This window comes from Grampus griseus, assembly GCF_964374135.1.
Source record: "Grampus griseus genome assembly, chromosome: 13".
NCBI classification, from domain to species: Eukaryota; Metazoa; Chordata; class Mammalia; order Artiodactyla; family Delphinidae; genus Grampus; species Grampus griseus.
In genome coordinates, this window is record NC_139007.1 from 72,270,242 (window position 1) to 72,282,291 (window position 12,050).

The 12,050-nt window shown below is 41.4% G+C and overlaps 1 protein-coding gene across 1 annotated transcript in view; it reads left to right on the forward strand.

The window, feature by feature from the left end:
• UST (uronyl 2-sulfotransferase) overlaps nucleotides 1-12,050 on the forward strand; it is a 288,827-nt gene that overhangs the window by 160,870 nt on the left and 115,907 nt on the right. Inside the window, exon 3 of the mRNA XM_082669303.1 lies at nucleotides 1,781-1,936. Coding sequence (XP_082525429.1) covers nucleotides 1,781-1,936 — 156 coding nt within the window. The remainder of the gene's footprint in view (nucleotides 1-1,780; nucleotides 1,937-12,050) is intronic.

Below are 12,050 nucleotides of genomic sequence, written 5' to 3' on the forward strand. Positions count from 1 at the left end.
GTTAGGTCACTAGCTCACACCATACACAAAATTAACTCAAAATGAGTCAAAGACCTACATGTTAGCACTAAGACTATAAAACTTTGAGGAGAAAACACAGGTGTATATCTTTGTGACTTTGGATTAGGCGGTGGTTCCTTAGATATGATACCGAAAGCGTGGGGAGCCAAAAAAAAATTAGATAAATTGGACTCCATTAAGATTAAAAGCTTGTGTTTTGACACTATCAAGAAAGTGAAAAGGCACTCCATAGAATGGGAGAATATATTTGCAGATCATATATTTGCAAATCCAGAAAAAATATAAAACTTAAAACTCAACAATAAAAAGACATAACCCAATTTTAAAATGGGCAAAGGATTTGAATAGACATTTCTCCAAAGAAATTGTACAAATGGCCAATAAATACATGAAATAAATAAGCTCAACATCATTAGTCATCAGGGAAATGCAAATCCAAACCACAATGAGATACCGCTTCACACCCATTAGGATGGCTACAATAATAAGAAGAAAAACAGGCAACAACAAGTGTGGGCAAGGATGTGGGAAACTGAAACTCTCATACGTTGCTGGTGGCAATATAAAATGGTGCAGCTGTATTCAAAATAGTTTGGCAGTTCTTCTAAAGATTAAACGTAGTTACCATATGATCCAGCATTTCCACTCCTAGGATTTACTCAAGGTGAATCAAAAACATGTGTCTCCACAAAGTCTTATAGACAAACGTTCAAAGCAGCATTATTCATAGTAGGCAAAAGGTGGAAACAATCCAAATGTCCATCAACTGATGAGTGTATAAACAAAATACAGTATATCCGTACAATGTAATATTATTCAGCCATATAAAGAGATGAAGTGCATACTTCATGCTGCAACACTGGTAAACCTTAAAAACATTATGCTCAGTGAAAGAAGCCAGACACAAAAGGCCACATAGCCTATGATTCCTTTTATATGAGATGTTCAGAATGCTATAGGCAAAGCCACAGAGCCAGAAAGTAGATAAATGGTTTCAATGGATCAAGGTAGTGAGGTAAATGGAAGTGACTGCTATGGGTATGGAGTTTCTTTTCAAATGCTCTGGAATTAGGTAGTGGTGATGGTTCACAATTTTGTGAATATACTGAAACTCACTGAATGTATACTTTAAAAGGGTGAACTTTATTGTATGGAAATTATGTCTCAACTTTTTTTTTTTTTTTTTTTTTTTTTGGCGGTACGCGGGCCTCTCACTGCTGTGGCCTCTCCCGTTGTGGAGCACAGGCTCCGGACGCGCAGGCTCAGCGGCCGTGGCTCACGGGCCCAGCCGCTCTGCGGCATGTGGGATCTTCCTGGACCAGGGCATGAACCCGTGTCCCCTGCATCTACAGGCGGACTCTCAACCACTGCACCACCAGGGAAGCCCTGTCTCAATTTTTTAAATTACTATATTTCTCTTGAGCAGTCTGCAGATTAAGTTCTGATAAAGCATAATATAACTTGCAAAAGAACACTATCATTAAAGCACATATTTACATATTTTGTTCCTGAGAAAAAAACAAAAGTAGTTTCACAATCGGTATTATAGATGGCATGAAATTTTACCAGTTTTAAATATCAGGGCAGATGGATAAGGAGTCCAACGTTTCTCTCAAGTTCCACTGTGAAGATAAATACGCGTTCGTCGCTTCCATTCTCTTGTTAGTTTCGTATGGACACTTCTCATTTAGAGAAATTGAGGGAAGCACCCGAAGTATTTTAACCCACACCCTCTCATTTGCTCTCTCGTTCTGCCCAGGCGCTGCCTTTCCCGAGCCAGGTGGTGTACAACAGAGTTGGCAAGTGTGGGAGCCGGACCGTGGTCTTGCTTCTGAGAATCCTGTCAGAGAAGCACGGATTCAATTTGGTTACGTCAGACATTCACAACAAAACCAGACTTACCAAAAATGAACAAGTAAGTTGTCTTCGCCCGTGGTTAAGTTGTACTTCGTTGCAATTCATTTGTGTAATTAGCGGGTGCCTTCCGGAAGACCCTTTGAGTCCCTAACAGATGAATACCAGAGTTATAATGTCACACTGTGTTTTTGCCAGAGTGCGGAAGGAAATTTAAGTTAAGGGTTCGGACAGAAGTCTTCAAACCAGGAAGTTTACCTGAAGGGATACTTTTATTAAGACCAATGAAGGCTAGAGTACTCCGGTCATTGTCTATTCAGCTAACATTAGCAATGCGTAAATATCAGAGAGTTACACCACTGAGCTATAAATAATGCTGACATTTTGGGAACAAAAGTAAGAAGACTTTATTTTAATATTTCTTCCTCTGTGTTTTCTCACAAGTGTCCTAAGTCTTTATGGTTATCATAAAGAGAAAACCCTCTTTGGTCCAGGAATTTTGTTGGTTGATGGGGACATGAGCTTCCTATTATGGTAAGTTCAGGGGATCTTGAGTCTCCAAAACAGCTTCTGGCATATTCACTGGTAACAAAAGAATTGCCCCATTTCCCGGGAATAAATCTGCCCTCATACAGCTGAACCATACAAGGGTCATGCTGGTGGTAGTGTAGGGGTGCTAGGTTCTGCCAGGAAGCTGTACAGACAGATTCTTTTGTACGCTTACACGAAGTAGCCTTAACCATCTCCATTGAAATACTTCGCTAATGCAGAAAAGTTAGGCCTAGGGCTCCCACAGTCATTTTACAGGGTCAAGTTTGTTAGCCTGCTCTCAGAAAGTTGCTTCGGTCCCCTTAGGTATTTAGGATGGATGGGTAGCCACCACTGTAAGTCAGGGTTCTCCAGAGAACAGAACTAGTAGGATGGAGATACATTGATAGATAGATAGATAGGAATAAAGAAAAGGAGATGTACTATGAGGAGTTGGCTCATGCAACAGTGGAGGCTGAGAAGTCCCACCATCTGCCATCTGCAAGTTGAAGGCCCAGGAAAGCCATTGGTGTAATTGAGTCTGGGCTTGAGTGTGAAGGCCTGCAAACCAAGGGAGCCGATGATGTAAATCCCAGTCCAAGGGCAGAGGAATGTCCCAGCTTAATCAGTGAGGCGGGAAAAAAATCGACTTCCTCCTTCTTCCACATTTTGTTCTGTTAAGGCCTTCGAGGGATTGGATAAGGCCCACCCATACTGGGGAGGGAAATCTACTTTACTGAGTCCACTGATTCAAATGCTCATCTCATCCAGAAACACCCTCACAGATACACCCAGAAATATTGTTTAATCTGGGCATCCCTTGGCCAGTCAAACTGACACATAAAATTAACCATCACACCACTCAGTGACAAGATAAGTTTGGGGAATAAACAAGGTATATGGCTGAGTGTCAGGTTGAGGCCATAATTATGGAAATTTCCACCCATGTCTGCTTCTTTCTGAGATAATCTCCACCTTTGAGGCATTCAAAATCTCACACACAAATGGAATATGCAATGAGCCTTCCTGTCTCTCTTATCACAGGGGATGGTAGGACTGTTTTACGTGCATAACACAGCCAGCAGTACTTGCTATAAAGCCTGTATGTTTAGTGTTGTCCACAGTATAGAGATTAAAATGCCCATTCCTTTGGAAACTTCCATTAAAGAGTCTCTGAGTAACAAGTCTAAATAGGCATTATCAATCAGCAAAAAATATTTTGAGATTACCCCTTGCAGGTTCTGTAGTAGGTGCTCAATAGAAAAATTATATTTGGTGACATTTAAGGATATCACAGTTTATCAATAATTTTCATAGGGGTAGGTTCTCTTTGATTTCCTTACCTTACTGAAGAACGAATAAGATTAGGGCTGAAAGAGAGTGACTATAATAAATAGCCTATGCTATTGCAATTTTATTATAAGTATAAAATTTGGTTTTCTTTTGAGTCTTTGGGTTGCTTATCAGGTTAGACTTAAATGTTCCTATGTGTGGAAACTATGCTCAGTTCTTGAAGCCTAACAAAACACAGTAGCTGGATTTCAGTTCCCACTGCTGAAAAGTCTAACGACCCAGAGGGAGCAAAGTAACAAAAGTATTAGACCCTCAGATGTTCAGGAAGGCCCTAGAAGAGCAAGCACAAACTACGAAATTTAAATATACTGTGGGATTTTACACAAATCAGCCTACTTTGTTTCCTGTGAGGAACTGTCAAGGGAAGAATTTAGATTAAAAACGAAGAATAATTTACTAATGGTGCATGAATTGTTAAATCTTTTAGAAAGGGTTAAAGCCAAAGTCACCCTTCTTCTCTAAAATAGAGGTTAGCTCTCATCTGTTTGGAATGACTGGCCTGTCTAGAAGCCAGGGAATAGACTAGACAATCTTTTAAGGTTCTTTCCAGCCCTGTGATTCTGTGATATATTTATACAACTTCTACCATAATCTGTGTATAATTAGTTGAAACATTTCTGATTCCTGTGGTCAGTGTGACCTAGAATATATTTCATTACTTAGTTATTCCAGATTCCTATTAAATTATAAGGCAAGTTTTAAAAACTTAAGGGAAAGGTAAAGATATGGTAGAAAAAAAACAAACAATTTTGATGTATTTAAAAACAAACATAAGGATAGTGACAGTTGCCTCTCTGCAGCTAGACGAGTAGGCTGTGACATACAAGGAGAGCCAGGAAATGCCAGGACAAAAAAAAACAAGTTTGAAGTAGCTCAAGAATGTTTAAAGAAACTCTTTTTCTTTGTTACGTGCATCCTTTTCCTAAAGTTTCAAAGTGCATGAAACAAGCAAAGAAAAAACTATTATTTTAACCTAACATATTCAAGAAATAATTTGTGGTGTGAATAGCTCCTCTTCTTGATAATTTATTAAAGGAAAAGGGGGTAAGTGATTTAGGAGACAAGTTTAAATTTTATAGTCAGTGGTTCTCAACGTTAAAGAGTAGAACTCTGAAAATGTGTTTCCATGGAAACACTGTTCTCTGGCGTTAATAACGATTCTGCTTCAGGTGCAGTACGAGTTAAACAGGCTCTTGTGGGCTGGCCCGGGACTCTCTCCACCATGTAGAACATTTCTTTTATGAGAAAGTGTGTTCCAAGTTCCAAACTACTGACTTCCAAATGAACTTCAGAAAAGTATCCACATACAAGGCTGGAATCATCTGTACTGTTGCATTCACACACAGTGGCATCTCTCTGGGCCAGAGTCAAAGTCACACATACATTTCTCCCTGGAGGGTAGCTGTCATCACACACACACACACACACACACACATCCCCACACATCCCCATTCAGTACTAGACTTCAAAAATCTATTTAATGGGATAAGACACTGAGGGATTATTTAAAAGGAAAGAGAACACGAAAGACAGCAAATGTTAGAATGTCTATAAAAATCCCATTACATCTGCCCTTATAGAAATAGAAATGCCTTTGAAGTTAATATTTTAGAAAACTCTGCCTCAACAGAAGAACATGGACAGCTGGTGCTGGCTAAATGTTGGACCTTTGCAGGGCATATAATGCAAACCTAGGATGACATCATTTCATTTACGCTCTAAAACCGGATTTCAATTTCTTGGTCTAGTTTAGATAATTACTTGGAAAATGGAGATTATGTACAATCTAAAAGATAAAGAACTATTTTCCAGAAGACATGGGGCGTGATTTCCAAAAGACTCATAACCATCTTTGTTAACGGTCTGACCCTATCTTTCAGAACATTGCTCTAAGGATAACAAAAGTCAAAGTGTCACAGGCATATCACAGACATAAGAGTTCAAAATTATTTCATTCCTGTTGGAGAAAGGCAAAAATTGTTGGCATATGAGCCTAAAAGATGGAGAAAGCAAATACTTTTTCTATTTTTATTTATACTGAAGCTACTGAGGATTCCAAATTGCAAACAGCACCTACTCTGTGATCGTTGTTTTACTTCATTATTTCATTTAACTCTTTTGGGCCTAAAATTGTACCAGTGAGTGAGTATGATTTCCTATTTTATGGATGAGAAAACTAAGACAACCAGATGAAGTCACTTTCCAAATATAATAAAATGACTATCCATGGTACCTGGACTTGAACTTAGGCCCTCCCGAATCCAGGAGCCATTCTCCTTATGCAGTGGCTGTCTGCTCTGGTTGCACAGCAGAATACCCAGCTGAGCCTTTTGAAACATATAGTTGCAATGGCCCTTCTCCTGGAGATTCTAGGGTAGAGTCCAGAAAACTTCTGGGTTTTTTTTTGATCAAGTGCCACGGGAGTTACAGAGTTAAGGATCCCTGTCAAAACCATCATATCAGCATTTCCCTAAGTGTGTTACTGAGTATCCTAGTCCCCTAAGACACTGAAAAAAAAAGAAAATACCATGATTCAATAAATCTGGGAAATGTTGTCCCCTTGTCCCCCTCTAGGAAAGTCATGACAATTATTCACATTTTAAAGACTCTGAGGGGCTTCCCTGGTGGCGCAGTGGTTGAGAGTCCGCCTGCCAATACAGGGGAAACGTGTTCGTGCCCCTGTCTGGGAAGATCCCATGTGCCGTGGAGCGGCTGGGCCCGTGAGCCATGGCCGCTGAGGCTGCGCGGTCGGAGCCTGTGCTCCGCAACGGGAGAGGCCACAATAGTGAGAGGCCCGCGTACCGCAAAAAAAAAAGACTCTGAGAATTCTTTCAATTAAAAACAAAATGAAAAATCTGTTTAACCAGCTTTCACCTAGAGTTTCCCAGTCTTAGTTGGCCAGGGGACTCTTTATGAGTGTTTGTGGCTCTCAGTTGCATCCCACAGAACTCTCACAGTTTGGAGCTGGTGGACCAACCTACATGGTTCCATCAGCCATATCAGTAAAGGCTACTCTTTCACTATAAACTCCACATCTGCTCTGACTCTGTTCAACAGCCATTCAAATGACTAAAATCTTGAAAAGTATTCAAAGGGTAGAGGAGACAGAGCCCCTACGTCTGTGTGCTCTAGATTGCTTTAGCGTCTTGGTCGGAAACAGAATTTCTTTATAGTGTTTTAACTTTCCTTCCCCACTGCTCTCACCTACTGCAAAGTCCAAGTCTGACTGTGACTACAAAGCATTGCGACTCGAGAAGAGAAAGTGCTCCTAAAGAAACTGTGTTAGATTTGGAAATGGTCTTGGGGCCACGGGGTTTCCTCCTAGGCTTCCCTAAAGCAGGGTCAATGGCCTCTGTTTAAAGGCAAAGCTTCACTCATTTGTTTTTGCGGCAGGTCTCGCCATTGTTTCTTTATCCATTGTGATGTATATTCATTGGGGACCTACTGTTATTGGTGTATACTGAGCACCAGACAGCACACTAGATGTGTGTACATCTTACTTTAATCCTTTAAGCAACATTATTAGGAAAGTATTATCACCCTCTTCATAGGAAAAAGTAAGTGCTCAAGAAGAATGTGGGAGAATAAGAATTGAAAGTGAACTGGGGTCAAATCCTGGAGAATCTTGAATGTTAGGCTAAGGAGATAGAACATTATTCATGGGAAGTGGGAGGTTAATAAAAAAATTGGTTCTTAACTATCAGGGGCATCAGAGTCTTCTTGGGAGCTGTTTCACAACACATATTTCTAGGTCTTACTACAAAATACTGAGTTATATACTCTTAATGGTGGAGCCCACATATTTGTATCATGGGGGGAAAAACTCCCCAAGAGATGCTCACGCACAATTCTAGTGAAGAATCATTGCATGAAAGCCTCTGATTATTAGAAAGTTTTCTCTCTATTAAGGGGAATCCTCCACTAAGCAAGAACAATTCCTCTTTTACCTGAGAATCCCTCAAAACTCTGAAGACATCTTATTTCCCCTGAAGTCTTATTGAGGGGTATCTCCTCAGAAGCCTGCACATTTATCTCAGAAGCCTTACCCTTGCTTGAGACGTGTTGGAAAAGTCTTCTTAGAATGACCCTCAGCGTTTCCTGACTTTAGAGTAGGAGGGATGTGTCCACAGGCATGAGAGGTGCTCCAACCAGACTTTGGAAGCAAACCAAAAAGATTAGCTGAGCCCGTCTCCAGGCCACAGGGCTAAGTTCACCCAGTTCTGCAAACGAGGTCTTATCTTGTAGTCCTATAGACAAAAGCTGAGTCTGCTAATGAAAACTCAGTGGAAAGAAAAGCGGGAAAAGAAAGAAGCCACAAGACCTGAGAAATTAAGACGTTTTCTCCTCTCCTTCCAGTTGTAGCCATGAGATTGATTTTTCTCTATTCAGATGCAGCCTCTTAGCCTTGTTCACATCATTGCTCCCCCTGGTGGTCTTCTTCTTCATTGCAGGCATGTGTTGCACTGACTGCACAGCCCCAGGCTGAAGGTGGGAAGATCATGCTACCTCCTGCAAGAAGGGCTTCCTCTTTGCAGGAGGAAGAGGGGAAGATAACCTGAGCCCACAGCCATCCTCCTGGCCTCTGAGGTTAAAGGACCAAGGAGTTCTCCTCTGAGCTACTCCTTATTTGGCTTTACTGTGTGAAAACATGCTTTTCTTTCATTTAAGATTTGTGCAAAATTATAGGGCATCTAGTTGTTCACGAGTGACACAAGAATTCAGATCAGAGTAGGGTCAATACTCTGCCAGTTACCGCTGCTGAGCATTTCCCAAAGAAGTCTTTTACTAACCAGCTGTGTTTGTAGAACTGCAGTGTAAAGGTTTTCTGCTCTATCATCTCAGGCAGTTAGGTTGAGAGCGAAAGATTAAAAGCTACTGCCTGGCATATCCTCTGCATTATAAATTCTGTTTGATTCATGCCTCTTTTTTTAAACTTCAGTTCTGTCTCATTCTCAGATGTGCTGTGATTTAACTTCTGCGTTTAGATCCATTCCGTTACATAGTTCTTTTTCTTTCTTTTTTCTTTTTAGTATTTTAAATTCATTCCTGGCTTGTTATAATATACTGTTTTCCTACCTAGAACTTTAAAAAATATTCTCTCTGGTATTTTAATGCTTTTTTTAAAAATTATTTTTAATGCATTTCCACCTGTTAGAACTTTCTTTTAATTTTTCAGCCCATCACATAAAAGGTAGAAAATTCATATCCCCGTAAACCCTCTTCAGTCTCCAGAGTTGTTTTGCTAACCGACCCCTTTCTCCCATTTTAATAGGTTATATATAGATTGAAAAGCAGTGGGAATGATAAGGAGATTGTAGCTTAGTGATAAGTAGCAGGAATTTTGGTGTCAGACAGACTTGGATTTGAATCCTGGCTCCAACTTCTTCTAGTGGTGAGACCATAAGCAATCTATGTAGCCTTTCTGTGCCTCAGTTTCTTAACCTGTAAACTCTGGATAATAATACTGAACTCACGGAGTCGTTTGAAGATGAGATGATGGTATGTGTATAAAGAGCATCTTGATACAGTGCATAGCCTGGGAACCACTCAGAAAATGACAGTTTGTTTGGTGTCGTTACACCCTAAATGTTGTAGTAGTAAAACTGTTAACTCCACGTGACACCACGGTAATGAAGGCACATATCTGGCCCAGAAAGGCTGAATTCATTGCCTTAGTGCTAATTCTGTCTTCAGTGAACTGTATATTTCTTAACTCCAAAAAAATTTTTTTAAAGAGGGTACTTCGTTGCATAAACAATTATGGGTAGGCACCTGGGCTTGGCTTTCTGGGGGAGAAATAAAACCTGACCACAACCCTCAAGGAGTTTTCAAGCTGGTTCAAAGCCAGCACTCAAACTCAGCGATAATGTAACATAAACAGATCATGTCCTGGAAAATTGTCAAAGTTCTGTGGGAAGTTAAAGAAGGTAGTGTCATCTCTACCCAAAGATGTTCGAAACCAAACCCACTATCCCTCCCTTGTGGAGCCTGATTGCTTCCTCCTGCAGTGTTCCCCGTCTCCACCAATGGGTGCTACCACATGCTCAGATCCCAGCCAGGACTCTGAGAAGGAAGCTCTGTTGACCACACCCTCTCCTTCCCTTCTGCTGCCACAAGGCTCAGCAGATTCCCCCTCCTTAATGTACCCAAATCTCTCCATTTATTTTCACTTCCATGCACTTCATTCTGTGGTTCTGAAACTGTTAAGCCGTAGACTCTCCTGGTGGGCTTGTCAAAACGCGGGTTGATGTGCCCCACCTCCAGAGTTTCTCCTAATTCCGTAGGTGTGGAATGAGGCCTGAGGATCTGCATTCTTGTTGGACACATGTCCAGTTGATGCTGATGCTGCGGGTGTGGGACCCACACTGAGAAGTGATGCGTTCATGACCTCATCATTTCCTGTTGGGATTACTGCCGTCTTCCCAGCTAAGCTTTCTGCCTCTCTAAACCTCACCCTCTTTTTCTTCACGTTCTCCACCTGACCTTAGATCTGAGAGAAAAAAAATCCTTTGTGGCTGTGGACTGCCCAGAGGATAAATGTCAAAATCCTTCATGTGACCTGCAAGACCCTCAATTACCCAGGTCCTACCTTCCTCTCTAGTTATCTACTGCCTTGCTGATCCCATGCCGGACCTCCTGGCAGTTTTAATATCCGTGTCATTTTTGTGTTTTGTCCTTCACATCCACTGTTCACTCTGTCTGCCACGCCGCGAGTCCCTTTCTTCACTTGTTAACTCCTATGCGTCCTTGCAAACCACTTAGAAACACCTCCGTGGGGAAACATCACCTCTCCATCTGCAAGCAGGGACAGGTGCCTCACCTCCGTGCCTTCTACCCCATGGTGATTATCACATGATGGTCCCTGCCTGCTCGTCTACTTCTCCCCCAAAACTCTGAGCTTCCTGAAAGCAAGAACCAAATCTTCTATCTTTATAGCCACAACCCAGAGTGGCACATTGCCTGACAGAGTTGGAAATCAACAGATGGTGAATGAAAGGAGACATCCAGCAAGGCTACTGGGAGGAGGCGAGCATTTCAGCCAGATGTAAAAGTGATTAGGATTTGGACATGCAGAGAGAAGAGGAAGAACATTCTATAAGAAGAATCTTGAGCTTGAGCTTGGACATCAGTCTTGGACATGGTGTGAGGAAGGAATATGGAGGAGTCTAGTTTGGCTGGCCACAGGATGTGGGGTCTTGAGAACCAGCTGAGGGAGATAGTAAAGACAGAATTAACATGACTCAGCAAGGGATTGAGTATGGAGTTCAGGAAAGACCCAGATCAAATGTGAGGATATGGGGAGTACCATTAACTGGAAAAGGAGTGAAGACGGGCAAAGATCAAGAGTGTGGTTTTGGCCAGGGTGGATTTGGGAACATTATTAGGACACATTCCACTGTCTTGTCTTTATGTGTCTTCCCACTGATCTTATTCAGGTTTTGATGTCCAGGGCTTAGTAAGCACCCAATAAATGCTGAATGAATGAATGCAGTGGATTTAAAATAAAGGCCAGCAGTGGTCCTGCATGAGCCAAGGAAGAGGAGACTTAGTTTCTTTGGTAATTTTAGGTAGTGCCATTGCCACCCATGCAGATAAGAGTCGAACGAGAGAAAAGGCAGGCTGCTGGCAGCAATGGGAAGACCAAGAGGGAACTCAGGTGATGACCAACGGGGGCTCAGGAGACCCCCTTGTCACTAGACATGGGGAAAGTTAGCGTTTTTGAAGACCATCATGTGGTACCGTGAACCTGATGTCTTATGGTACCTCACGTGGGTTTTCCTATTTGGTGTGTGGGTCAAATGCATGAGAGCTGAGATGTACTCTCTGACTTCCCTGTACTAGTGCAATAAATGCGAGCATTAGTAACCTTTATTCTTTGTTTAAAGATATGTCTCGAATGAGTTATGCACTGTCACTGCTAATCCATTTTTCCTCGTGAAATAGACAGCTTTATGACTATTATGACACTGTTTTCATAATCTAACCACTACTGTTCTTCCATTAAATTTAACACATTGACATGTGTTTAGAGAATGTAATATAATGTTGAATATGTGAAAGAAACGGGTTTTCTTCTGACCTGTTTTTCCAGTCTTGTGCAATGCTAGGATGCTTTCTCATATTATGTGTGCAGAGAAATGTCTGAAGAAAAATCATCTAAAGATTAAAGCATTAAATGGGCTTTATATTAAACATCCACACGGTTATGCTTCTAAGCAGACATCCTCAGAGATCAGTTACCTTTGGTTGCGCTTTCAGATTGTTACCTTCGGTTGTGGTTGTGCTTCCGAATC